Source organism: Zootoca vivipara, chromosome 12, assembly GCF_965207765.1.
Source record: "Zootoca vivipara chromosome 12, rZooViv2.hap1.1, whole genome shotgun sequence".
Classification (NCBI taxonomy): domain Eukaryota; kingdom Metazoa; phylum Chordata; class Lepidosauria; order Squamata; family Lacertidae; genus Zootoca; species Zootoca vivipara.
In genome coordinates this window covers 44,381,355-44,408,750 of record NC_142595.1, presented here as the reverse complement: position 1 = coordinate 44,408,750, position 27,396 = coordinate 44,381,355, and the positions used below count along the sequence as shown (strand labels likewise).

The following is a 27,396-nucleotide window of genomic DNA, read 5'->3' as shown; positions in this document are numbered from 1 at the left end:
CTTCCTCTCTCTCTTCCCAGCCTTGGAGGAGAGGATGGGGGACTATGCTCTTGGCGCTGTTTGCCCCATGCTCCTAGCTGTATACCATAAGGTCGCAAATATAAGCCACACTTTAACTTTTCACAGTTGGAATTTGGGGGGGGGGGGGAGTGAAGCTTATATTAAGGCCAATACGGTAAAAGGAGAATTCCTGGGTGCCAAGATCCAACTTTGAAGCAAGTCCTCTGGTGAGAGAACCGCAGCAGAGATATAAAATCACAAAGCATGCAGCCAAGTAAGAAAAATAGGCTGTGCAGAACCTTAAAATGTGCCCTTTAAAGAGAGTCCCAAAACCCTTCTTCCCCCACCATAGGAAAAGACCACACATTTGGCAAGTTAAACATCAATTTACTGTACCTACAAACTCTTCAAAGGTCAAGTCCGTGGGTTTTTCCATACATTAATCAGAAAAGTTGCACAGGCAGTAAAACTTGGCTTAGTTGCAAAGTGGTGAAAGTTTCTAAATTTTGGTAGAGGAACTCGGGAGGGGGTTGTTCGAGCTATGCAGCTACGCTGCCGCAACCAGCTGATAATAAATAATAATTTATTATTTGTACCCCACCCATCCGGCTGGGTTTCCCCAGCCACTCTGGGCAGCTTCCAAAAAAGATTAAAGTACCTCTTCACATGCCAAGTTCATCAGCTACACCAAGGGAAAAAAGGCTTGATTACTAGTCCTAGTGCCTCCCAAGGTGAGCTAAGCCTGGCCAGGCAACTTACTCTATGGTTTTAGCCCTGATTTGCAACAACAACAACAATAACTTTTTATACCCCGCCCATCTGGCTGGGTTTCCCCAGCCACTTTGGACGGCTTCCAACAAAATGGTCTGTTAAACATTAAAAGCGTCCCTAAACAGGGCTGCCTTCAGATGTCTTCTAAAAGTCTGGTAGATGTTTTTCTCTTTGACATCTGATGGGAGCGCGTTCTACAGGGCGGGTGCCACTACGGAGAAGGCCCTCTGCCTGGTTCCCTGTAATTATACTTAACTATGTTGGCTGTATGAGGCTGATTATCTAGGTCTGCCTGCTCCGTGTAGGGCACAAGCTCCTTCATGTTCTGTGTGACAGCCCGTCAAATATTTGAAGACAACCATCATGTCTCTCCCAGGCTTCATCTAGGCATCCCTTATCTGGTGGACCACTATAAGAACACTGCTGGCCTGGACTAGATGGTTCTTTGGCGTGACGACATGTCCGTCATAGGGATTAATGATCTGTACAATAAGACTACCATGGAGAATAGCACTACCAGCCACGATTGCTATGATCCACCTTTGCTGCTGGAGACAATATACCTTTGAACATCACATGCTGGGAATCACCATTAGGAAGAGTAGATGTAGCTGATGTAGCCGAACTGCAATTCTGATCAGCCCTAGCAAGCCTCACTAAGGACTAGGCATGAATAGAGTTGCATTTTAGCAGCATCTGGAGAATCAAAAGTACCCCACACCCACTGTATGCAATGAAATAAACCAGATTGTGGTCAATAAGAAGCTACTTGCAGAACAGCATTGGGACTGAAGGTGCCTTAAAACTCTTGCTTTTCTTTTTAGTGTAGTGGACCCACCGTCTTCAACCTGGTGCCCTCTAGATGTTTTGGACTAGCACTCCTGCATTCTGACCCAAGCTGCTGGGAGTTGTAGCCCCAAGCACTGGAGGTTTGCTGCAGCCAATGGGAGTTATAGTTCAGCAGCATGAGGGGCTAAAAGTTCCCCACACCTGCTGTCTATCTAGTAAGTAGAATAGCACACCTATCCCTGGATATTTGAGGCAGGGCAGGGCTGGAGAGCAGTTCAGTTTTCAGTCGTTTGTGTATTCATAAAGAATGGCAATTTCTTTATGAATTTCTAGCGCGACTGCAATCGTCCCCCATCCCAAACCAAGCTCCTGCTCCACAAACAGGAAATAGGTGCTCCGCAGCAAAGCTTCTATGAAGCACATACAGATACAAGCCATGCATCTGCTTGCTACAAGGTTATCGTGTACAGTACAGATCTTCTTTTTTAAAAAAAAAAAACCAACGACCTTGGAAGTGACTGACTCAAAGTGGGGTCAAATGTTGCAGGTCCCCCGATGCTAGAAATAAGCTATCCTGCTAGCTAGAAAGTAGAAACAAAGAAAAATAAAAAAAATAAAATCAGACGTGCGTGCAGACCATGAAAAGTATCTGCCACTAATCTGCCACTTTGAAAGCGACCAACACAGATAACAAGGTTAAATAGAAAATGCATCACTTATATTTTACACACACCAAGGCAAGAGAAATTAACCAGCGTTTCTGTGTTGTTGGTTTTTACTACACATCACCTTTTCATAAAGGATGATTTCATTTTCCTTTCTCTACCCCTAGGTTAAAATTAACACTGAATTAGCTCAGTCGCCAGGGCCTGAGACTGACGGCGCAATCCTGCATGTTTACCTCAGATGTAAAAGAGTTACTGATTTGAACAGGACTTGCTCCCGGGCAGGTGCGTATTTCCCTGTGTCTTTTTAGATAGAAATTCATTTTTGAAAATAAAACCCACTGAATCACACACAGGTAGGATTGTAAAGTAGGAAGCATCAGGCCTTAAGCTTTACGATTTTAACCTGCCACTTCATGCAGGAATTCCTCCTCCGAAAGTACGGTTAGGTCCTGAGGTTACTTTGTCGCGCTTTTGGAGAGCACGGAGAGAAATTACATCCATTACATACAGACAAGACACGCCAATCAACGTGCAGCAGAGTGGCGCAGCGGAAGCGTGCTGGGCCCATAACCCAGAGGTCGATGGATCGAAACCATCCTCTGCTAATTTATTTCTTTAAAAAACACGTTTTCTCCTACCTCTAATGTTGCTCCCTATTTTTCTTTAAAATAAAATAGGTGCTGAAATAAAGTTACGGGGAGTTGAGGGTGGAGGCTTCCTCGGTGGAACTTCGCAGGAAATCAGGAAGAAAATAAACCCAGTCGTTTATTTATTGCCTCGTTGACTTATAGCAGCGTTTGTATTGTTCTTATGCAAATCTACTCAGAAGTCTCGCTGGAGTACAGAAGGACTGATTTCCAGGAAAGCATGTTTAGAAACCCCAATACATTGCTTTATGCAGTTAAAAAAAAAAAACCCAAAAACCGTGAATGTAAAATAAAGGTAGATTAAAAAAAAAGTTAGCAGAGGATGGTTTCGATCCATCGACCTCTGGGTTATGGGCCCAGCACGCTTCCGCTGCGCCACTCTGCTGCACGTGGCAAGGCGTGCAATTGTCAGTATATAAAGGATAAGCTCTATCCACCGCCTTTTTGAAAGCAATCAGTTCTGCAAACGAGCTACTTAGCAACTTCAAGACCGTACATTCTTCGACAAATACGGTAATTTTAAAGTCGTCCCTTGGCAATAAAGAACAGCTGCTTTGACCTAATACTAGAGAGCTCCTAATGCAAAGCATTTAAAGGAAACTATACGCTACAAAGGAATAGAGGCGAATTATTTTTTATATAAAGTGCAGCCGGTTATTTTATTAAAAGCAGAATGCTTCCCTGTCTAGCATTTCCTCCTCTCCACATTTTTGGTAGTGTTTATTGAATTCATACTAGGAACAAAAACAGCGACTGGCTCTTTTCAGGAAAACATAGGTGGCCCTGAAAAGGACCTTTTGTTTGTTGTGTTTGTAGCTGTGGAAGCGGAGGCCGTCTTAGCCACCGAAGCCGTACAGAGTGCGGCCCTGGCGCTTGAGAGCGTACACCACGTCCATGGCGGTGACAGTCTTTCTCTTGGCGTGCTCGGTGTAGGTGACAGCGTCGCGGATGACGTTCTCGAGGAAGACCTTGAGGACGCCGCGGGTCTCCTCGTAAATGAGCCCGGAGATGCGCTTCACTCCTCCGCGGCGAGCGAGACGGCGAATGGCGGGCTTGGTGATGCCCTGGATGTTGTCGCGAAGCACTTTGCGGTGCCTCTTAGCGCCTCCTTTCCCCAACCCCTTACCGCCCTTGCCACGTCCTGACATCCTCGCAAGTACTACAACAAGCAACCAAAAGTGATTCTGCAGCCTCACAAGCCACCTTATAGAGAATGCAATCCGACCAGAATGAAAACTAAGAGGCGGGGCCTCCCGCTCAATTGTCAGGGGGAAAAAACCTTGGCGGGCAAGTTTAGTTCTATCCAATGAGAAGAGGATTCGGTAGTTTCAAACCAGCCAATAGCCGCCCTCGTTGTCCTTTCAATTTGAAATTGTTGTTGGCGCCTTCATGATCTTCTCGTTTTAGCGTTTTGGTGGTGGCGGCAAGATATCTTTCGCGTTACATACTAAATTCTGTGTTGCTATGACAGAATAACTGAAAGCGGCTTGTGGCATGTATGTACGCAGAAATCAACCAGGAACAAATAATAACCAATTATAAAATGAAGCCCAACCTAATTATGTATAAATATAAGGTATATCACAAAATACACAGCTATGAAAAATGAAAAGTGCAACCATAAGCACTGTTCACTCAGAAGTAAATTCCACTGAGTACAACAGGGCTTACACCCAAGTGTGTATATACAATTGCACCCCAAATAATTCTGAAATTTGGGGGTTCCAAAAACCTTTCCAACCGATGCTAAAAAAGGAAGAACACAGCCAAACTTCCTAGCTATGTACCAGTACTATATTATGTCCAGGAAAGAACGGTGGCCGAGATTCCAAGACACTAACTTTGATTGTTAGTTTTCTTCCTCCATCATGCTTCTCAACTTCTGCCTGCTATCTATTGTGCCCATACAAAAGGGGTGGGGGAGAATACCCTCCATATTTGTAAAGGGAGAGTGAACAGGAAAGATCTTGACAGATGCACGAAAGGTTTGTGTGTGCAAATGCTACATTCATGGATTTGCCCATTTTTATTTTCTAGCAGGCTTCCTGTAGCTGTGTATTCACCTAGCAAACAGAAGCACCGATGCCGTAGCTTTTCCATTATACACAGTAGAATAGGAGACCACTTTTAAACCTAGAGATCTCAGGTAACTTTTGTGATCCTCAACACTTATCAGAGTTTAATGAAGATGTGTTGGGAAAGTCCTAATGAGTGGAGCTGTGGACAAAACACTTTCATGATACATCTTTGGTATATTCACTTGAGGTCAGCTATTTTGATGGACAACAGGGCATCATCGGTGCTGCAAAACTGCACCCAATTGCCGAGATATCTTGCAGCTTGATATCTTCAGGTAGTGTAACAACAATTCAACAAAGTGTTGTCAGCTTAACAACCTCTTTAACACAGATTGTGTCAAAAGGGGTATTTTGTAGAGTTGTAGGATGATCCTAAGGAAAAAAGTAATGGGGGACCACAAATATGCTGTGTTTGAAACAGTTTCTTTTATATACACAAAATGCTTCTGAATACAAGTTGTTGGAAACTGCAGAAGAAGAGAGCGCTCGTGCTCAGTTTCTGCTTGCTGGTTTCCCACAGGCATCTGGTTGTCCACTGTGATAACAGGGTGCTGTGCTAGATAGGCCATTGGCCTGACCCAACAAGCTCTTCCTATGTTCCTATAGGATGGTGCACCTTAGCATGAGCTGAAGCTCCTTATGCTGCTTGCCTGCCTTTGCTCCTGTGAATGCAGCCACATGGATAACCAGTGTACAATCAACAGTTGTTTAGCAGGCCTATGTTACACTAAGAAGTGGAAAAGAAATTGCTAAGTTGCTTCTGTGAAATGCTCATCATTTAAGCTCTATTACACAAACTCTTATGTTTATATCCCAACTTTCCAACCAGGAGCTCAATGTGGTTCCCCCCCCCCTCTCCATTTTTATCTTCACAACAACCCTGTGAGGTAGGTTATGTTGGGCGACTGTGGCTGGCCTGAGGTCACCTTGGTTGTTGAGCTGTGATTTGAACTCAGTTTATTTCAACTTTTCCAACTAACCTAGAATAGTTACCTGCAAATCTTTCATATACCTCCCTGCAACCAATGTGGTACAACATTTGGGATCCCCACTTCAAAGACAGTATGCAGGAGTTTTCCTATAGTGACCCAAGTTAAAAGATTGTGAATAAAGGAAGCTGGATATTATCCCACAAGAGTAAGTACTGTACTACTGCACGTGATTATTGAATTGATGGGTTATCAGCAGGGACTGGACTCTAATCAGACTTCAGGTGTTCCAATCAGTTATTGCTGATTGCTAGTACTCCCAGAAAAGTCTGCAAATTTAACATGCAGCGCTGATGTCCCCTTTCAGAATATTTTGAGACCTAGGTGCACATCAGAACTTGGCTCTCCAAACAAATGTAAATTTACACAAAATATTACTGCATTGAAAAGGAATTGACATACTAATTTTTTAAAAAGTATTTGAACAGCTGTGTTAGGGCAAAATTCTGGGTGTGAGAATGCTCAGCCACCCAGCTCATCAGGCAAGGGCCTGTGGCCATTGCAGAATATAAAAGGAAGGAGTCCAGCCACGATCCAGAGCAAACAGCAAGGTTTATTACTGCGCAGCAGGTTCAATGCCAGACTGAACACAGTGAACAGGGCTGCAAGAACCTTTAAAAGTTCCCACCACCATCCCATAATGCACATCGAAAGCATCATACATACACTTTGGTATCTGAAGAAGTGTGCATGCACACGAAAGCTCATACCAAAATAAAAACTTAGTTGGTCTTTAAGGTGCTACTGAAGGAATTTTTTTATTATACATCACTTGTGACAGGGTAAAACGTCAGAAAAGGGGAAGGGGCAAGGGGCATTAGCATACAGGTAAACAGGAGGTAAACAGGATTAACATAAGATGTCCCAGGACATTGATAAGCAAGTATCAGTAAGTATCTGGGAGGGAATCCTTGAGTACCTGGCGGGGGGGGGGGGCAATGGGTCCAGGTGTGTGTATTGCCTCTGGCTGCGGAGGGTCGGGAATGGCAGGAGATGGTACCTGAATGGATTATGGATATGCAGAGGAGCACCACCCTGGCTACGTGACCTCTCGCTTAAAGGATTATGGCTGTTCCCTGCATCCCTGAGAGCCCTTGGCCAGAGTAGCAAAAGGGGGTTTCATTTAGACATACAGATACATGGTATTCAATCATAAAGAAATATGGTTACATAGAGTCTCAGGCAACAGAGAAAGGATAGGAAAGGGAGCCTTTATTACACAGGGCTTGATCTTGAGGGGTTCGATCGAGGGGTTTGTGTTGGTGCGATATTAGAGTGGTGTTGTAGGATCAGACGGGGGTCCCCTTGGGGGCATGTGCCAATCTTGATTCCCAAATGAAGCCTCCTTTGGGTGCCCCCCTCTATAAAGTTCCCTAACAAGCTGTAACCCTAATTAGAAGATGGGCTGGGGGATGCCTGCCCACAACAGAGAAATGTTTCTGTTAAACATCTGCCTTATTGGCCAAAGATACCACTGAACACATTTCTGTGAGGCAAACTTTGGGAAAACGTGGGAATGAAGAAGATGGAAGCAAGTTGGTGATTTCAATAAATGGAGATTTGGGGACAGCTGGGGAAAGGAAGTTAAGTTCTGGAGCACTCAAAGCAGTATGAGCTTTTTGACTTCAAGTGGAGACTGAAAAGGGCTTGTATAAAATGGGGAGGGAGGAATAAATTGGGATTAATAGAACAAAAATGCATTGAGAGGGTTAAGAAATAGAGAAAGGAAGAAATAACTTGCTGGGTGAATTCTAAAATTTCATATGTCCAGGAGTGTAAATTTGTCTGGTGGCAGTCTGGCCATTAAAACATTAGGTGGAGAAGGGATATATCCTGTTTTTGTCTCTCTGTGTGTGATTATACCTTCCAAGTCTGATGCCCTTGTTTAATTCAGAAGTGTTAAGAGCTGTGCCACGACTCAAAAGTAATAGCAATTAATGGAATTAAGTTATTGCATCTTAGCTAAGGTCAATGTGTCCCATCTGAGCAATAGAAGTCCTCTCCCTACCAACAGTACTTCCCCCCCTAATTTGCAGCCTCCTAATTAAAAGCAAAAGCTTAGCTTTAGGGGTATCGCATAACACAATATGTAAAGCAACTAGCATTTATTTCCACAGGACAGTCAACACACAAGTAAAACCTACTTCTTAAATAAAGGTCACGCGCAGTTTTTCTAGCTAGCACATTTAGCTCTTTTGTAGAGAAAGTGGGTGGCTCTTAAAAGAGCCGTTGGTTTGTTTAAAAAGCTGCTGTATCAAGAATAAGAAATTACTTGGAGCTGGTGTACTTGGTGACGGCCTTGGTGCCCTCGGAGACGGCGTGCTTGGCCAGCTCTCCGGGCAGCAGGAGTCTCACGGCGGTCTGGATCTCCCGGGAGGTGATTGTGGAGCGCTTGTTGTAATGCGCCAGGCGGGAAGCCTCGGCCGCGATGCGCTCGAAGATGTCGTTGACGAAGGAGTTCATGATGCTCATGGCCTTGGACGAGATGCCAGTGTCCGGGTGCACCTGCTTGAGCACCTTGTAAACGTAGATGGAGTAGCTCTCCTTGCGGCTCTTCTTGCGCTTCTTGTCACCCTTCTTTTGGGTCTTGGTGATGGCCTTCTTGGAGCCCTTCTTCGGAACAGGCACGGATTTGGCTGGCTCCGGCATCCTGCTACACTGAATCTGCGACCAACTGAGAATGTATGGGTTAAAAAACAAATGGTTGCAAAGTCTTCGCGGCACGCCTATTTATTCACCGTCACCCGCCGTTCGGCGAACAATCCTCCTGCTTTCCTATTGGCTCCTTTAGGCGCCCTGATTAAGCAAGAACAACGCGCACAAAAGGTTTTCTGGAAACCAACCAATCATCACAATGGGTGACGTGAGACCTTAGCGTTTTCATTGGGCACAATGAGAAACCCCGCTTTCATTGGACGCTGTGGTGCCTTTCAGCGTTCAGCCAATCGAAATTGCCGAGGGTGATTCTCAGGGAAGGTATAAAAGGGCTAGAATCGCCATGTTTCAACCTACCTTTCCGGTTTCTCATCTCAGGTTGTTGTTGTACTTTAGAAGTTGGTGTCATGTCTGGACGCGGCAAGCAAGGAGGCAAGGCTCGTGCCAAGGCTAAGACTCGCTCATCCCGTGCTGGGCTCCAGTTCCCCGTGGGTCGTGTGCATCGTCTTTTGCGCAAAGGGAACTACGCAGAGCGCGTCGGAGCCGGAGCGCCCGTCTACTTGGCTGCTGTGCTGGAGTACCTGACTGCTGAGATCTTGGAGTTGGCCGGCAACGCTGCCCGGGACAACAAGAAGACCAGGATCATCCCTCGCCACTTGCAACTCGCCATCCGCAACGACGAGGAGCTGAACAAGCTCCTGGGCAAAGTCACTATCGCTCAAGGCGGAGTGTTGCCTAACATCCAGGCTGTGCTCCTTCCCAAGAAAACCGAGAGCCATAAAGCGAAGGCCAAGTAAATTCTAAGATTTTTAGGAGACGTCGGAGACATTTCAAAACAGACAACAAAGGCTCTTTTAAGAGCCACCCACAATATCCAGAAAAGAGCTGATTGATTACATATATATGTTTCTGGCAAAATGAATTAGTAAAATGGAATTTGTATTACCAGTGCTAATTAGCAGAGATGTAACTTAAGGGTCTTATGCTTTCCGCTAGTTCCTGCAACAATACCTGGTATAGCCAGAGCGTAAAACACTCCCTCATTTCAGTGCCACAGTGGGTATCTTCCGGGGTAAAACGGCAAGCGCAACACTGATCTAACGTGAGGCTTATCCGGCAGAGTATCGTTTAAGTATATAACTTTCCCCAGATGCGAAGTTTGTTGTGTAAGTCTGGCTTACTGTGACACCCTTCGCACACAACCTGGAAGGCTTACTTCCAGATAACTTGGCATTGCCGTCTCCCGAGTTTCCCTCTTTGCTTACGTTTCTGAGCTCTTAGATGGCAATATACGGTAGTCTACTCAATACGCTTTAGGCCTCCGGAGTTCTCTGGATACAAGTGTGGCTAGAATAAGGTAACAATATATTAGACCGATAGCGTAACAATGTAGCATAACAATGTGTAAATGCAGCAATAGTACAATGTAGCAACCATTTCCCCTGCAGCCCATAAAGAAAGAAATACGTAGTGTATCGTAGGCCAGCAAGTTTTTATGTCTGATGGAGGAGCTCGGGCTGTGTACCACGCGTGCCGAAATAGCTCAGTTGGGAGAGCGTTAGACTGAAGATCTAAAGGTCCCTGGTTCGATCCCGGGTTTCGGCAATAGTTTTTTTTCTGAATTCTTTATAATACTGTGTGAGGTTCCCCCTTCAGTTTCCTGCTGTTTCCCGTCCTCCTGGTATACTGTACATACTAAGAAATGGTAACAGTTGTGCAAAACCAAACTTCTTCCTACATGTGTAGAAAGTAGAAAACAATTTTGGCAAACGTTCTTCTCTGTTTCCTCTACTGTGGGGGGGGGGGGGTAAAGTAAATGCTTTATGCTTCTTAATATCTGCAGTGTTGTTCCTATTTGTGACTAGGACTGGTGAAATTTGCTAGTACTCCAGACTCCAAATTCCCCACGTGAATATAGGAAGAAAATCTGCTTCTTGGACCATGTTATGAAAGCATTAAATCTCTGTAAATTCTGATAAAGCTGCATTAACCTAATACACCCACCCATGTAAAATTAAGTGAAACCCATTTAATATCGGAATAGCCAAGCCAATTTTTAAAAAGGCTTTCAGAATGTGTTCAGCTTGATATAACAGGTGTGATATCAAAGAATGTACATAAAACAGATAAGGAAAGCTGCATACAAAAGAATTAAATCAAGAGACATACATGCTGATGTTGCAAGGTAAAGCAGTTTAGGGGAGAGTTATAACCATTTTGAATGGTTAAAATAGGTACTCAAGAAGCTGGAGCAGGTCCATAGCCCAATCTACCTCACCATCCTGTTCTCCCAGTGGCCAATCAGATGCCTTTGGGAAACCCGCAAGCAGAACCTAAGGACAAGAGCTTAGGCCTCTTCGTGCAGTTTTGAGCAACTGGTATTCAGAAGTATTGATTCTGTCAGCCAACCTAGCAGTTCAAAAGTATACCAGTGCAAGTAGATAGGCACCCCTGTGGCAGGAAGGTAAACAGCGTTTCCGTGGGCTCTGGTTCCCATCACGGTGTCCCATTGCCCCAGAAGTGGTTTAGTCATGGTGCCCACATGACTCGGAAAGCTGTCTGTAGACAAATTCTGGCTCCCTTGGCCTGAAAACAAGATGAGCGCCACGACCCCATAGTTGCCTTTGACTGGACTTAACCATACAGGGGTGCTTTACATTTACTTTAACTTTTAGCTCCTCCAGGCAGAGAATAGCCATTGTGGCTAGTGGCCATTAACTATCTTTCCTTTATGAATTTGTCTAATTCAGGCATCCCCAAACTGCAGCCCTCCAGATGTTTTGGCCTACAACTCCCATGATCCCTAGCTAACAGGACCAGTGGTCAGGAATGATGGGAATTGAAGTCCAAAACATCTGGAGGGCCAAAGTTTGGGGGTGCCTGGTCTAATTCTCTCTTAAAGCCATTGTAGAAGACAACCCTGATGTTTCACAACCACAATGGTGCCCAAGAATATAGTCATGAAATGGGGAACCATAAAACTGTTAATATCTGAGACTCATCCACTGACTCTTTTCAAATGGACTTTCTCCCTCCCTCTCAAGAATTTCATATACAGGAGATTGTTAAATTGCAATGTAACCTAATTCAGGCATCCCCAAACTTCGGCCCTCCAGATGTTTTGGACTACAATTCCCATCATCTCTGACCACTGGTCCTCTTAGGTAGGGATCATGGGAGTTGTAGGCCAAAACATCTGGAGGGCCACAGTTTGGGGATGCCTGACCTAATCTGTGTTTCCTTAATCTTTGATACAGCAGAGCAATTCACAGCCAGGCTGAGAATGGCTGATTTCTTGCTGTAGTGCATTTTGACCAAAACTTTAAGAGTCATAATCTTATCAGGATTCACCAGCCAGTTATTTAAACTAAGCAATTCCTCTGTAAGCTATATTAGGTAAGGGTTGTACTTAACTGTATTGCTCAGTTAGTATGCAGGAGTTGTTTGTTGAACCTTCCATAATAACATTGGGCCATGGTTAGGGTTGCCATATTTTGAAGAGCAAAAAAGAAGACACATTTTGCCGACTACGCAAGATAAGCGCCACAACCCCAGAGTTGCTCACAACTGGATCCAATGGCCAGGGGTCCCTTTACCTTTACCTTTACTCATGAAAAAGAGGACATACGGCAACCCTACACATGCCTACACAGAAGTAAGTTTTGCTGCGTTCAGTGGGACTTACACTCCCAGCTAAACTGATGCAGGACTACAGTCCGAGATACTTAATAATAATAATAATAATAATAATAATAATAATAATAATTTATTATTTATTATTTATACCCCGCCCATCTGGCTGGGTTTCCCCAGCCACTCTGGGTGGCTTGTTGTTGTTGTTTAGTCGTTTAGTCGTGTCCGACTCTTTGTGACCCCATGGACGATAGCACGCCAGGCACTCCTGTCTTGCACTGCCTCCCGCAGTTTGGTCAAACTCATGTTCGTAGCTTCGAGAACACTGTCCAACCATCTTGTCCTCTGTCGTCCCCTTCTCCTAGTGCCCTCAATCTTTCCCAACATCAGGGTCTTTTCCAAGGATTCTTCTCTTCTCATGAGGTGGCCAAAGTATTGGAGCCTCAGCTTCACGATCTGTCCTTCCAGGGAGCACTCAGGGCTGATTTCCTTAAGAATGGATAGGTTTGATCTTCTTGCAGTCCATGGGACTCTCAAGAGTCTCCTCCAGCACCATAATTCAAAAGCATCAATTCTTCGGCGATCAGCCTTCTTTATGGTCCAGCTCTCACTTCCATACATCACTACTGGGAAAACCATAGCTTTAACTATACGGACCTTTGTCGGCAAGGTGATGTCTCTGCTTTTTAAGATGCTGTCTAGGTTTGTCATTGCTTTTCTCCCAAGAAGCAGGCGTCTTTTAATTTCGTGACTGCTGTCACCATCTGCAGTGATCAAGGAGCCCAAGAAAGTAAAATCTCTCACTGCCTCCATTTCTTCCCCTCCTATTTGCCAGGAGGTGATGGGACCAGTGGCCATGATCTTGGTTTTTTTGATGTTGAGCTTCAGACCATATTTTGCGCTCTTCTCTTTCACCCTCATTAAAAGGTTCTTTAATTCCTCCACGCTTTCTGCCATCAAGGTTGTGTCATCTGCATATCTGAGGTTGTTGATATTTCTTCCGGCAATCTTAATTCCGGCTTGGGATTCATCTAGTCCAGCCTTTCGCATGATGAATTCTGCATATAAGTTAAAGAAGCAGGGAGACAATATACAACCTTGTCGTACTCCTTTCCCAATTTTGAACCAATCAGTTGTTCCATATCCAGTTCTAACTGTAGCTTCTTGTCCCACATAGAGATTTCTCAGGAGACAGATGAGGTGATCAGGCACTCCCATTTCTTTAAGAACTTGCCAAAGTTTGCTGTGGTCGACACAGTCAAAGGCTTTTGCATAGTCAATGAAGCAGAAGTAGACGTTTTTCTGGAACTCTCTAGCTTTCTCCATAATCCAGCGCATGTTTGCTATTTGGTCTCTGGTTCCTCTGCCCTTTCGAAATCCAGCTTGCACTTCTGGGAGTTCTCGGTCCACATACTGCCTAAGCCTGCCTTGTAGAATTTTAAGCATAACCTTGCTAGCGTGTGAAATGAGTGCAATTGTGCGGTAGTTGGACCATTCTTTGGCACTGCCCTTCTTTGGAATTGGGATGTAGACTGATCTTCTCCAATCCTCTGGCCATTGCTGAGTTTTCCAAACTTGCTGGCATATTGGGTGTAGCTGGGCGGCTTACAACAGAAAAATGAAATAAAATAATTAAACATTAAAAGCCTCCCTAACAGGCCTACGGTTTTGTAGACTAGAGATCCCTAGAGAATATGCATGAAGGATTATGCTCAGCCTGAATGTTATATTTGTACACATATATCTATGTATACAAAGGTGTACAGAAGTGTGTGTTTGTAGGGGTGTGGGTGTCAAAGAGTGGACACTGAAATGTGAAGTCTATAGAAATACAGAGAAGCACAACAGACCCTTCTGCAGGTTTTGTTAACCTAGTGCAGGCATCCCCAAACTTCGGCCCTCCAGATGTTTTGGACTACAATTCCCATCATCCCTGGTCACTGGTCCTCTTAGGTAGGGATCATGGGAGTTGTAGGCCAAAACATCTGGAGGGCCACAGTTTGGGGGTGCCTGACCTAGTGCCTTCTGTAACCTGGTGCTTTGGACAATTGCCACAATCAGCTTGAGCCAGCATAGAAGGTAGTCCAAAACATCTGTTGGGTACCAATTTGGAGAAGCCCTTCTTCATGCAACTGTTATTGTTGGCATAATGCTAAAGCCCTTGTGACTGCATCAATCACTTATTGCTTTCCTGCCTTCATGACCACCTCTTTGTTGTTTCTCCTCTGTTGATTTTGGGTTGTAAGCCACTTGGATTTCTTGTACTTTGTAAAAAAAAGCCATGCCCACTGATGATGCAGTAAACAACAGCAGCTATAATGATTATAAACAGCTGTTCACACATGCACCTAAGCTGTTCAAAGGGTAAATGTTGCCTAAAGATTAAGCAAAATGTCTTAGGCGGAACATCGGTGTTTAAACTAAGTTAAGAGGCCATTTAAATTACTAACCTCTGTAATTTTAGATCGTGATTTATAATAATAAAAAACTGAACCGTCCCTGGGTGGGCTCGAACCACCAACCTTTCGGTTAACAGCCGAACGCGCTAACCGATTGCGCCACAGAGACCTCTGCAGAGGCTCTCTCTCATTCGTCGTCCACGATTTCTGGAACATTTTGATTGATGTTGAGTAAATAAATAAAATAAAATAAATAAAAACTTTAAACATCGCACAATAGCAATGATCAATAGAATGACATTAATTCAGATTTGTGTCCCGGCTCCTCTTCTGTGTATGCATCTGGTCTTAGGATTCCATCTCTTCTTTTATCGTTTCCGGTAAACTCTGTTGCGTTTCAAAATTTCACAGATGGTTTAGCTGAATCCCCTTTAAAGAAACAAAAAACAACAACAACCCACGAACACCTAGTTTATATCTGGAATATTTTCTCATCAGGCTCTCTTTGCATTTTAATCTCGTCTGGTCTCAGCTTTCCCCTACCCTTTATGTGTTTTCTTACAGTAACTGAAAAATAGAGATTAAAAAAAAAAGAGGGCTCGTCCGGGATTTGAACCCGGGACCTCTCGCACCCGAAGCGAGAATCATACCCCTAGACCAACGAGCCAACTTCAGAAAAAGCCTTCCCGTCATTCACTTTTCACAAAGGCAACACGATCTGAAATCACTGCAGTACGTATTCTATCCCTGACAACGTCTTACTTCCTCAACTTCCTTTTGGCTTCTCGACATTTCTGTCGTCACGTTGCTCCTCCTATGCAATGCAATGCATCCGACGCTAACAGATGAGAGCTTTCCGGCGCACGAGTTAGGGGACTATATCTCTCTCTGTGTGTATGTTCGTTCGTATTTGTAGCAAATGTAAAGCTGGATTGAAGGTTTTAACCGTCATTACCGTACTACTGTAAGGCTTTCACCCCAGAGTGTACAGTACAGAAGCCTTTCATTTGCCCAACCCTGGAACTGTATTTTTTTAAAAAATATCCCTATCAAAATAAAATTATGCATGAAAATAGTATTCCCGAGTTAAAAGCTCAAAACAGTCAGGGAATGTAAAGGGATGAAGTAGATCGCTGAGATATGAGAAGGTTTAGAATGGTTCTTTTTTTTTATTAAGCAATGAATTAGAGGCTACGGTCATTTATATAGATCAGGGACGTCCAACTCCCAATAGACTGCGATCTACTCACAATATTAAAAAAACTGGCTTTGATCTACCCATTGTTGTAAAAAAGTAGCAGTGATCTACCCAAAGTTGTTGAGCTTTTTTAGGAAGCCAAAGTTGTATTTTATTTTATTTTATTTTGCTTTTTTCTAAGGAGATCGCTGGGGGGCCAGAGATCTACCAGGATCTACCAGGAAGAGCCCATGATCTACTAGTAGATCATGATCTACCTGTTGGACATGCCTGATATAGATAGAGAGGAGAAATAAGAGGTCAGAAGGCACTCCTCGTTAGTATAGTGGTAAGTATCCCCGCCTGTCACGCGGGAGACCGGGGTTCGATTCCCCGACGGGGAGACCAATATTTATGTCTCCTATTAGTGTACCTCATTTATTAGGCGTGCTTTCTTTGTTTATTTAGCGTTTTCACATAAAGGGGGGAAAGCCAGGGTCTTGTTGCCCATTTGATAATCTTAAAATTTTGGTAGCTGGAGATGGGTGTGAGGCCGCAACAGAGCTGCGTACTTAAATAAATCACTAGCTACTAAGCTCCCATCAAAGACCAGTGCACAAGTGCGTTTAGTTACGTGGATCTTTAAAAATCATTGGACAGCACAATGTTCTTAGGGCGTATCAATTCTGTGAGAGGATGGCACCTAAAATAACCATTGAAAAATTAGGTTCCACCGAGATTTGAACTCGGATCGCTGGATTCAGAGTCCAGAGTGCTAACCATTACACCATGGAACCCCGATGAACTACGGCTTTCACTCCCCTTACAAAAAGATGCAATAGCTGTTAAGGTGGAGCGGGGGAACTGTCCTTTGTGCTTCCACCCCCAACGCTCCCCTAAGAGAAGCCTCTCTGTGGTACAGGCTGAAATCCTCTATTCACCCAGCCGGGAGTAAGTGCCAATAGGACTTATTTCCTAGCAGACGTGCGTAAGATTGCACTGTTCATCTCTGATTATCCCAAGGTGCAATAGCAACGAAATGCCTTAACCATTTCCAACCGTGTTGCTTTGCTTAGCTTTGTACTCTCCATTGCGATTCTGCGGTGATTGTCATGGATTGTTGCCGTTGGTTTTTACAAGGTTCGATATTACAGGAGGCTCTGCCGGCCACAGAAATGAATCTTAATCATCTCAACTCTGATATTTGGAACAGGAGGAAAATAAAGAAGGCACCACTGGGATTCGAACCCAGGATCTCCTGTTTACTAGACAGGCGCTTTGACCATCTAAGCCATGGCGCCTTTGCATACTAACCTCACTTAAGAAATCACTGGGAATCTTAGGCGTATCACTGTCTCTTGACAGATGTATCAATTCTAGCAGATACGCAAGGACCTCTTTCAGTGGTAAATCACATCAAGAGGATATTATTGCAATCGAGCCCACATGCCATTCTCTGAACTCAGCGCTTTTTATCTTTCCAGCAGCCCACTGATTTTCTGAAGTTAATACATTAACCAGGCAGAAGCCAAAGTGAACGTTATGATTATTTAATGCAATATATACATCTCTCTCTCTCTCTCTCTCTCTCTCTCTCTCTCTCTCTCTCTCTCTCAGCACTGGGGAGGTAGCTGCAGTGTACAGGCCATGACAAGAATGGTTTTAGTGTTTTAAAAACTCCCGTGGGTGTCCTGGCAGAAAGGAGGTGCAGGCTTCTTTTTTTGCATTAAACAGGCATTCTTGATGGGCAGGAGACCAATTTGAAAGGACTTCTCGACATAAGAAAGCAAAGCATGTCTCAGTTTACACCCATATACAGAAATCCAATGCAAACATCCAGATTTTTTTTAAAATCTCACTTGCCATTTGATTTCCCACACACACCGACACTGCTTTGCACATCAAGTGATAGAAATATAGAAAATGCATTCTGCCATATTTAGATTGGTGTAGGCAGAGATATGTATGTGTCATTACTGCTGAAAAACTATACAATAAGCACACACCTCCTACTTTCTTCAGTATAAAAGCTTCCAGCTGCAGCAATGAAATCTCCATGTAGAACTAACAGCCCTGAATCAATAATTTAATTGTACTTTCCTGTCAAATATGATGGGCCGCAATCCTCTTAGGCTGCAATCCTAACTATGATGTCTACTTGCGTTCCAGTCAGTTCAGTGGGGTTTATTTCCAGGGAAGCTAAGGGTTTTGCAGCCTTTTGATCTTTCTACACTGGAAATTTAAAAAGTCTCCAGTATTGCACCAACATTCCATCACATGCTCCAGCTTAACCAAAAAAAGCAGCAGTTGCATTCAGGTAAGAGTGAAAAGGCAGGTTTGTTTAACCCAGCTATAGATATTTGGTCAGCAGGTGGGAGACCGTGTGTGACTCTCTGTGTGTGTCCCAACATACTCTGCCTGTGGGTGTCCCTTCTGTTTCTCATGCATGAATAAATGGTTGGCTTTTCTCCTGTGGCGTTAATCTCTGTGTAAGAGGAGAGATGGCACGCTTTACCTGGGATTTTGTTGTGGAATAGGCAAAGCCCACTCCAATCCCCAATTGATTATGGCCCTGCTGCATTCATTCCCAGGGAATCTTATAAGTATCTTTGCAAATTATCCACAGGGTCCTGGAAATGTACTAGGAAATCAGGGCCGTCTCAAGCTGGTCAGGCGCCCTCCTGCCGGCCTGGCGCCCTGGCACCCCGCGCCACCGAGACTACCCCTAGAGCCGGGCCTGTAGGAAATACACAAATATACCAAGAGAAGGTGAGGAGGGGCTCACAAGTCACAAATCAAGACTGTGGCCTTGCTAGATTTGGGAAATAGATGCCCCAAAGCAGAAGGAATGGAATTATGTGTATGGGAATAATCTTTAGTCCTCAGAAGGTACCATCTCTCAACCAATCTGAACCCATTTTCTTCACCCTAGTTAACCTCTGTCCCCTGTGTTCATGTTGATACTTTCACACATTCCCTCTAATTGCAAGATTTGGCCAAGCACTGGATTCTTCACTCTCAGACTTCAGGATCCCCTGGAGATAAAAGCTTAGAAGTTTCAGAATCGTGCTGGGGAAGGAATCAGACATTTTAAAACTAGAAAGCAGCATTTTCCCCATTCAGAGGCTTTCTTCGGACATCCACCCTTGGATTTCTGTTCCCATTATAGACTCATTTTCTTCTCTTTGGGAACCGCACACCAATGAAGCAGGAGGGTGGAGGGTCCTTTTGAAGAGCATCTGGGAACCAAGCAATTAGGCACAGCTGGGTTGAATGAGTTCACAGCCTTGTGCAGGGTAAGGGTTGGGATGAGGCAGGAGCCACTTAAAAAGAAGGCGCCAGAACACACCAATAGGAGTGGCACGGATGCCCATTCACCATACTTGATCCAGTCCTGGACAAGCATGACTGAAGAGGTGCCACCAGTCCCCACAGGCACTCCTGCCCCCACGGCCACAGCCAAGACCTCTGTCAAGAAGAGTTAGAGGGCAGTGGCATCAGGGGGAGCCTCCAAGCCCACCATAGCTAATAGGAATGTTGACAATTGAGATTGTTGTTGACAATTGAGGTTGTTCTTTACAGATGTCTTCCCACTATATTCTTTCAGAGTTGCACATTTAGTTTTGGTTTCCCAACAAGATACATTAATAGATGGTGACATAGGTAAGGTTCACCTGTGAGATCTGGGAACTAGTGCCTTGCATGTTCACTCTAAAAAAACTCCCATTGATAAGGGAAGTTAGGGTACCATCTCAAATCCCACCATTTCTTAGCCTAGTTTCATAACTGCAGAATCCATGTACATAATCTGACTTCCCCACACAAATTTTAAATCGGCTTGCAGAGTCATTGTGGCTGTGCGTGTGGCAGGGCAGAGTTGGGGTTATAGGAGCTGGGAAATCCAACAACATCTGAAGTGCCACAGATTCTCAACCTTTTCATTAGTTTCCAAACCCTTAATAGTACCTGCCACAGCAGAACAAATGGGAATTATGACCTGGAGCACCTTGAGATTTCCATTCTACTCTGCTAACTCTAGACTGGAAACCGCCAATAAAGAAATAATTAGCTGCATATGTCATCAAATATACTGAGAAAGGCCAGTTGGAAGCTGGAAGACAAGATACTGTACATGCTGGGACGGGGGATTTGTGGTTCTCCAGATGCTGTTGACCTATGCCCTCAATTTCCCTCAACATTGGCCATGTTTAGTTGTGTTCGATGGAAGTTGAAGTCCAATCCTGGCCCATACATTTCTTAAGTTAATACAGTAGGTCTAAATTGGACTTCCTGTTTCTGACTTCTTTTCTTCTTCTTAAAGTGACTGTATTTGGGCGTAAAGAAACCTGTGTAACACAGAACACACAGAGAGAGTCGTGGAGACTAAGAAAATAAGTTGAAACAAAAGCAGAGCAGAACTCTTTATTGCGAAAGTTTAAGATGTAAGGTGTGTGAGTTTTTTTTACAAGTAGTCGTGGCCGAGTGGTTAAGGCGATGGACTAGAAATCCATTGGGGTCTCCCCGCGCAGGTTCGAATCCTGCCGACTACGGTTCATTATTCAGTCTTTTCCTGAAATTGTCTTTGCTTAAATACAGTAGTCAAAAAAAACTTCTTCTGTTTTAGACAAGCATCTTTAAATGATACCTTGTGGTGCTGGACAGGTGTTTTGTTACTCCTTCCTTTCCACGCAGCGCTCATCAACTACAGTCAAAACACTATATCTGTTACTGAAGACTAGGGAGTTTTCCCTCCTCTAAAAATGCTGTAGGTTACTGCTTGTATAAGTTTTCCTGAAATAGTAAGAAAAAAATATGTTTCTCACAAAGAGTGTATTGGTGAATTGCAGGCATACTGTTTAAGGTAATTGTCATGCATTTCTCTGTAGAACTGAGTAGAAACATGCTAGTTTAAACAGGCTAGTTGTTGGGGAGGGGGATGTTACCTTCCCCCCCCTCCAGTTATCGAGATCAAGAAAGGTCATTACTAACTCCTCGTTATAGTGGTAAGTATCCCCGCCTCCCCGACGGGGAGACCATTGGCTTTTATCTATATATATAAAAATGTAAAATTCGTGATATTCCGTTTGACACTTTTCTCCGTAACCGCTTGATCGATCGTCCTGAAATTTTGACACAACAATCCAGGCCACTCCTAGAGCGTTGTTGGGGGCAAAAATCCCTCAAATCGCACACCTGCCCAGGTACAGACCTGCTTTTTCACCAAGTCAAACAGTGCCCTCAAGTGGCGTAGTACCCTCCTCCAACCCCTCCCTTCCTGTGAAATCTAAGCCACACCCACAAACCAAATGACATCATCATCAACCAAGCAACTGAAACACACCAAGGCATCCATTTCATCTAGGCCTTTGTTTTAGGCCCCTGAAAGGCTGACAGGCCTCCACTAGGCCCGGGGAGGGGGATAACCCACAGCAACGCACTTGGGGGCATGGCAAAGGGTTTTTACTTTACCATTTAGCACCACTACCCCCCTAAAAAAAACCCACCAAAGAACCAACATTGCCAAGTGGAGGTCGGGGCCTGCCGGGGGGGGGGGGTGCCACAGACCGCAGCACAGCCTTTGATTTATGTAGGCCCCTGCACGGCAAGGGGTTTTACTTTACCATTTAGCAACACTACCCCCACCCAAAAAAACCCCACCAAAAAACCAACATTGCCAAGTGGAGGTCGGGGCCTGCCGGAGGAGGGGTTTGCCACAGGCCGTAGCACGGCCTTTGATTTATGTAGGCCCCTACACTGCAAGGGGTTTTTACTTTACCATTTAGCAACACTACCCCCACCCAAAAAACCCCCACCAAAAACCCAACATTGCCAAGTGGAGGTCGGAGCCTGCCTGGTGGGGGGGTTTGCCACAGACCGCAGCACGGCCTTTGATTTATGTAGGCCCCTACACTGCAAGGGGTTTTACTTTACTATTTAGCAACACTACCCCCACCCAAAAAAAACCCACCAAAAAACCAACATTGCCAAGTGGAGGTCGGAGCCTGCCTGGTGGGGGGGTTTGCCACAGACCGTAGCACGGCCTTTGATTTATGTAGGCCCCTACACTGCAAGGGGTTTTTACTTTACAATTTAGCACCACTACCCCCAAAAAATCCACAAGGCAAAAATAAATATGACTTATTTTATGGGTATGACTTATTTTAGGAGAAACAACTGATTGTAAGCCTCTGTGTCTTTTTTTTTAAAAAAAAACAACCATTCACTTTCTCTCCCCAGTTTAAGTCCTCAGATATTTGCAGTGCACACCCCCACCCCATTTACAATTCCCTACCTTCCCCTTGCCACTTCCTGGTTTTTTTTATGGAACCGAACAATTCGGGTACTTCAGAGCGCACATTCTGTTGCCAAGCCCTTGCAGGGCCAGACAGAGGCCCAGCCCAGGTAGATAAGATAATGTGTCCCTGTTTTAAACCCTTTTGTTACTTTTATCATTTTACTGATTGTGAATATGCTGACCGAGGCCCCCTTTAGATTCGGAGGCCCGCGCCAAGTGCCCCATATGACCCCCCCCTCCTTCTGTCTGGGCCTGTCTGTTGCTACAGGGCTATGGGGCTTCGCTATTTGACCCCCCCCCTCCCCGGGTTCGGATTCTTTAAGTAGTTCTCTGGGTCCAAGGGCACATCATCACCCCCGATCCTTAATCTAAACATATAGAAATGTTCACGATGCGTGTGCAGGGGCCAATGTATGGAGATACAGGGGGGAGGGGACAACAGAGGGCTCAGACAAAAGTAAATACTGGGAAATGGAACCCAGAAACTGACAGCTCCTTCTCCAAGGATGGGGGCCAATGTAGGAAGATACCAGGGGTAGGGGCCAACACTCCCCAGGGACAACAGAGGGTTCAGACAAAAGTGCATGCTGGGAAATAGAACCCAGAACCTAACAGTTCATTTTCGAGGGTGGGGGCCAAGGTATGGAGATACAGGGGGGAGGGGCCAACACTCGCCAGGGACAACAGAGGGAAGGGTATCCTACGGAAACACAGGGATGAGCTGGGGTGGAGGGAGGTGGGACAGGATACGTCATGGATCGTGACAGGGTAGGGGGGGATCACAGGAAAGAATCACAGCAACGCGTGGCCGGGTCAGCTAGTAACTCATAAATCCATTCACATTATAAATTGTTGTGAACCAGAAATAACTAAGATCGCTCAGTTGCGGATATGCCTGGAAGCGAAAGGAAAGTCTGATGCTGTAAAGAAAAATATTGCATAGGAACCTGGAATGTAAGAACCATGGATAATGGCAAGCTGGATGTGGTCAAAAATGGGATGGCAAGAATAATTATTGACATCCTGGGCATCAGTGAACTAAAATGGAAGGGAATGGGCGAATTCAGTTCGGATGACTATCATATCTACTACTGTGGGCAGGAATCCCGTAGAAGAAATGGAGTGGCCCTCATAGTCAACAAAAGAGTGGCAAAAGCTGTAATGGGATGCAATCTCAAAAATGACAGAATGATCTCGATACGAATCCAAGGCAGACCTTTTAACATCACAGTACTCAAAGTTTATGCACAAACTACTGGTGCTGAAGAAAGTGAAATTGACCAATTCTATGAAGACTTACAACACCTTCTAGAAATGACACCAAAGCATAGCTGCCAAGTTATCCCTAATTTTAAGGGATTTTCCCTTATGCTGAATAGGCTTCCTCGCGTGAAAAGGGAAAACTTGGCAGCTATGCACCAAAGAAGGATGTTCTTCTCATTACAGGGGATTGGAATGCTAAAGTAGGGAAGCAAGAGATAAAAGGAACAACTGGCAAGTTTGGCCTTGGAGTTCAAAATGAAGCAGGGCAAAGGCTAATAGAGTTCTGTCAAGAGAACAAGCTGGTCATCACAAACACTCTTTTCCAACAACACAAGAGACGTCTCTACACATGGATATCACCAAATGGGCAGCATCGAAATCAGATTGATTATATTCTCTGCAGCCAAAGATGAAGACCTGGAGCTGACTGTAACTCAGATCATCAGCTTCTTATAGCAAAATTCCAGCTTAAACTGAAGAAAGTAGGAAGAACCACTGGGCCAGTAAGATACAATCTAAATCAAATCCCTTATGAATACACAGTGGAAGTGAGGAACAGGTTTAAGGGTTTAGATTTGGTGGACAGAGTGCCTGAAGAACTATGGACGGAGGCTCGTAACATTATACAGGAGGCAGCAACAAAAACCATCCCAAGGAAAAGGAAATGCAATAAAGCAAAATGGCTGTCCAACGAGGCCTTACAAATAGCGGGGGAGAGGAGGCAAGCAAAATGCAAGGGAGATAGGGAAAGATACAGGAAACTGAATGCAGATTTCCAAAAAATAGCAAGGAGAGACAAGAGGGCCTTCTTAAACGAGCAATGCAAAGAAATAGAAGAAAACAATAGAATGGGGAAAACCAGAGATCTGTTCAAGAAATTGGAGATATGAAAGGAACATTTCGTACAAAGATTACCATAATAAAGGACAAAAGTGGTAAGGACCTAACAGAAGCAGCAGAAGACATCAAGAAGAGGTGGCAAAAATACACAGAGAAATTATACTAGAAAGATATGGAGGTCTCGTACACCCCAGGTAGTGTGGTTGCTGACCTTGAGCCAGACATCTTGGAGAGTGAAGTCAAATGGGCCTTAGAAAGCACTGCTAATAGCAAGGCCAGTGGAAGTGATGGTATTCCAGCTGAACTATTTAAAATTTTAAAAGATGATGCTGTGAAGGAACCAGAGACCAAATAGCAAACATGCGCTGGATTATGGAGAAAGCTAGAGAGTTCCAGAAAAACGTCTACTTCTGCTTCATTGACTATGCAAAAGCCTTTGACTGTGTCGACCACAGCAAACCATGGCAAGTTCTTAAAGAAATGGGAGTGCCTGGTCACCTCATCTGTCTCCTGAGAAATCTCTATGTGGGACAAGAAGCTACAGATAGAACTGGATATGGAACAACTGATTGGTTCAAAATTGGGAAAGGAGTACGACAAGGTTGTATATTGTCTCCCTGCTTATTTAACTCATAAGCAGAATTCATCATGCGAAAGGCTGGACTAGATGAATCCCAAGCCGGAATTAAGATTGCCGGAAGAAATATCAACAACCTCAGGTATGCAGATGACACAACCTGGATGGCAGAAAGTGAGGAGGAATTAAAGAACCTTTTAATGAGGGTGAAAGAGGAGAGCGCAAAATATGGTCTGAAGCTCAACATCAAAAAAAACCAAGATCATGGCCACTGGTCCCATCACCTCCTGGCAAATAGAAGGGGAAGAAATGGAGGCAGTGAGAGATTTTACTTTCTTGGGCTCCTTGATCACTGCAGATGGTGACAGCAGTCACGAAATCAAAAGACGCCTGCTTCTTGGGAGAAAAGCAATGACAAACCTAGACAAAATCTTAAAAAGCAGAGACATCACCTTGCCTAAAAAGGTCCGTATAGTTAAAGCTACGGTTATCCCAGTAGTGATGTATGGAAGTGAGAGCTGAACCATAAAGAAGGCTGATCGCCGAAGAATTGATGCTTTTGAATTATGGTGCTGGAGGAGACTCTTGAGAGTCCCATGGACTGCAAGAAGATCAAACCTATCCATTCTGAAGGAAATCAGCCCTGAGTGCTCACTGGAAGGACAGATCCTGAAGCTGAGGCTCCAATACTTTGGCCTCCTCATGAGAAGAGAAGACTCCCTGTAAAAGACCCTGGTGTTAGGAAAGATTGAGGGCACAAGGAGAAGGGGATGACAGAGGACGAGATGGCTGGGCAGTGTTCTCGAAGCCAGCAACATGAGTCTGACCAAACTGGGGGAGGCAGTGGAAGACAGGAGTGCCTGGCGTGCTCTGGTCCATGGGGTCACGAAGAGTCGGAACAAGCCTAAACGACTAAACAACAACAACAAGTTTTGGGAGTACCGGTAAATAGTGTTATTTGCACTCCAGCCTGCTGCCTGCTTTGTTTCAGGTTAGCAAGCCATCAGATGAGCCTTTCCCAGAACCGCAAACAATGCTGATCAAGGGAGACCATCCACACCATAATCATAAAAATAAAAAAATAAAAAATCAAGTGGAACTAACATAGCATGAGAATTAGCTTGTCTGACTTGCTTGAGCTAAAAGTGTGTCTTTTTAAAAAAATTGAACCCGCTTAAGAACATAAGAAGAGCATCGCCGGATCAGGCCAAGGCCCATCCAGTTCAGCGTTTTGTTTTCCCAGTGGAGACAATGCTTCCTAGAACTCCTTTTAAAATTTGACCCTGATGTTGTGAAAGATGGAGGGCACAAGGAGAAGTGGACGACAGAGGACGAGATGGTTGGACAGTGTTCTCAAAGCTACGAACATGAGTTTGACCAAACTGCGGGAGGCAGTGCAAGACAGGAGTGCCTGGTGTGCTATGGTCCATGGGGTCACGAAGAGTCGGACACGACTAAACAACTAAACAACAAAAAAATTCTTACAATAGGCTTCAACAGATGGATAAAAAGTTGTCTGCCATGTATTTCTCCTGGGATTTTTTTTTTTAAATCTACTGTTATTGTCTGTCTTCTTTTTTTTTTTTTAAAAAAAATCATTTTTATTAATTTTATAATAAAAACAGCCAATTAACATATCCATCATCATAATCCAATTAAAAACAATAAACTAAAATAAAAAACCCAAATTACAGTCCAAATTATTAATTTTGGGGGGCTCCCCATAGTCTGGGCCTCTTGAATTATATCTCCAATAGCTTTGTTCCTGCCTTCTTCTTGTTGTTTTCATATTTTACACATTCCGATCTTAACGCTTTAAAGTTCTCCATCCTTGGCTATGCTATTCTCAATCATGTCAGAAATCATATATCCTTTCATCCATCAAATACAGCTTTATTTGTAAATATGTATATTTCCAATTGTCTATTTGCCAGTGCAGCTTTTTCTGACTTCATTCCAATCTTCTAATCCGGGTTGTTGTCTAAGTCTATCGTTTAGAGTTTAATGATGCAGTAACTTCCATGTTGTTAAGTTATTCCAAACCAGGCTGTTGTCCAAGCCTACCGTTTGATGTTATGCATACTGTTTGCAATATTGCAATGTAAATGAACTGTATTCCACAGATATAAGTAATTTGGCAATCGATCAGCTTTTGGAGACCACACAACAGCCCCCCCCCTCAGGGCCCTAGAAGGGGGGCTGCTAGACATCAATTTAGCCTTCTCTCTCGCTCATAGTGAAGAAATTCTGCAAACAGATGCACTGTATGTTATCCTAAATTATTGTTTCAAGTCACTACAAAGTCAGCCAGCAAGCATCTCCCACTTTCCTCAAAAAAGGGAGAAACTCTCAATTTTCTGTGCTGCGTCATATTAATAAACGCCATCTTGTTTCTTCTTTTATCTTTATCAAGTCTTTCAAGTCTAAGCAAAGCTGCACAATTGAATACTGTACTTAATTATAAATCAAAGCCTATCTTTACTTTTTTTAAAAACACGTTTCTTAATGAGGCTTGGCGTAGAAAAACAATTGTCGGTATTGAGAAGAGAAAAAGAACGTACCGATCACGTCCATAATCCAAACACCATGATGAGAATCTCTTTGAAGTCCAAGGC

At 44.2% G+C, this 27,396-nt stretch overlaps 3 protein-coding genes and 9 non-coding genes across 12 annotated transcripts; 5 read left to right on the top strand and 7 right to left on the bottom strand.

The window, feature by feature from the left end:
• Positions 1 to 2,761: 2,761 nt before the first annotated feature.
• Positions 2,762 to 2,833, top strand: TRNAM-CAU (transfer RNA methionine (anticodon CAU)). Its single transcript has one exon. It is a non-coding gene; the product is annotated as a tRNA-Met (tRNA).
• Positions 2,834 to 3,188: 355 nt separating this feature from the next.
• On the bottom strand, positions 3,189 to 3,260 carry TRNAM-CAU (transfer RNA methionine (anticodon CAU)). The gene has a single exon. It is a non-coding gene; the product is annotated as a tRNA-Met (tRNA).
• Positions 3,261 to 3,530: 270 nt separating this feature from the next.
• Positions 3,531 to 4,085, bottom strand: LOC118094846 (histone H4). Its single transcript, XM_035135549.3, has one exon. The coding sequence runs from the start codon at positions 4,021 to 4,023 to the stop codon at positions 3,712 to 3,714; it is 312 nt and encodes a 103-aa protein (XP_034991440.1). The 5' UTR covers positions 4,024 to 4,085; the 3' UTR covers positions 3,531 to 3,711.
• A 2,763-nt stretch (positions 4,086 to 6,848) lies between these two features.
• LOC118094843 (histone H2B 7-like) lies at positions 6,849 to 8,634 on the bottom strand. Its single transcript, XM_035135546.3, has one exon. It carries the CDS (start codon positions 8,589 to 8,591, stop codon positions 8,211 to 8,213), a length of 381 nt encoding a protein of 126 aa, XP_034991437.1. The 5' UTR covers positions 8,592 to 8,634; the 3' UTR covers positions 6,849 to 8,210.
• Positions 8,635 to 8,945: 311 nt separating this feature from the next.
• LOC118094837 (histone H2A-IV) lies at positions 8,946 to 9,433 on the top strand. Its single transcript, XM_035135538.3, has one exon. It carries the CDS (start codon positions 9,005 to 9,007, stop codon positions 9,392 to 9,394), a length of 390 nt encoding a protein of 129 aa, XP_034991429.1. The 5' UTR covers positions 8,946 to 9,004; the 3' UTR covers positions 9,395 to 9,433.
• Positions 9,434 to 10,129: 696 nt separating this feature from the next.
• Positions 10,130 to 10,202, top strand: TRNAF-GAA (transfer RNA phenylalanine (anticodon GAA)). The gene has a single exon. It is a non-coding gene; the product is annotated as a tRNA-Phe (tRNA).
• A 4,522-nt stretch (positions 10,203 to 14,724) lies between these two features.
• On the bottom strand, positions 14,725 to 14,798 carry TRNAN-GUU (transfer RNA asparagine (anticodon GUU)). The gene has a single exon. It is a non-coding gene; the product is annotated as a tRNA-Asn (tRNA).
• A 426-nt stretch (positions 14,799 to 15,224) lies between these two features.
• TRNAP-CGG (transfer RNA proline (anticodon CGG)) lies at positions 15,225 to 15,296 on the bottom strand. The gene has a single exon. It is a non-coding gene; the product is annotated as a tRNA-Pro (tRNA).
• Positions 15,297 to 16,138: 842 nt separating this feature from the next.
• Positions 16,139 to 16,210, top strand: TRNAD-GUC (transfer RNA aspartic acid (anticodon GUC)). Its single transcript has one exon. It is a non-coding gene; the product is annotated as a tRNA-Asp (tRNA).
• A 321-nt stretch (positions 16,211 to 16,531) lies between these two features.
• Positions 16,532 to 16,603, bottom strand: TRNAQ-CUG (transfer RNA glutamine (anticodon CUG)). Its single transcript has one exon. It is a non-coding gene; the product is annotated as a tRNA-Gln (tRNA).
• A 430-nt stretch (positions 16,604 to 17,033) lies between these two features.
• Positions 17,034 to 17,107, bottom strand: TRNAT-AGU (transfer RNA threonine (anticodon AGU)). The gene has a single exon. It is a non-coding gene; the product is annotated as a tRNA-Thr (tRNA).
• Positions 17,108 to 20,274: 3,167 nt separating this feature from the next.
• TRNAS-AGA (transfer RNA serine (anticodon AGA)) lies at positions 20,275 to 20,356 on the top strand. The gene has a single exon. It is a non-coding gene; the product is annotated as a tRNA-Ser (tRNA).
• The last annotated feature ends 7,040 nt before the right edge of the window (positions 20,357 to 27,396 follow it).

What these genes read in the sequence shown, in the direction of transcription:
- LOC118094843 (XM_035135546.3), bottom strand. Translation starts at nt 8,591, where the DNA reads ATGCCGGAGCCAGCCAAATCCGTGCCTGTTCCGAAGAAGGGCTCCAAG.
- LOC118094846 (XM_035135549.3), bottom strand. Translation starts at nt 4,023, where the DNA reads ATGTCAGGACGTGGCAAGGGCGGTAAGGGGTTGGGGAAAGGAGGCGCT.
- LOC118094837 (XM_035135538.3), top strand. Translation starts at nt 9,005, where the DNA reads ATGTCTGGACGCGGCAAGCAAGGAGGCAAGGCTCGTGCCAAGGCTAAG.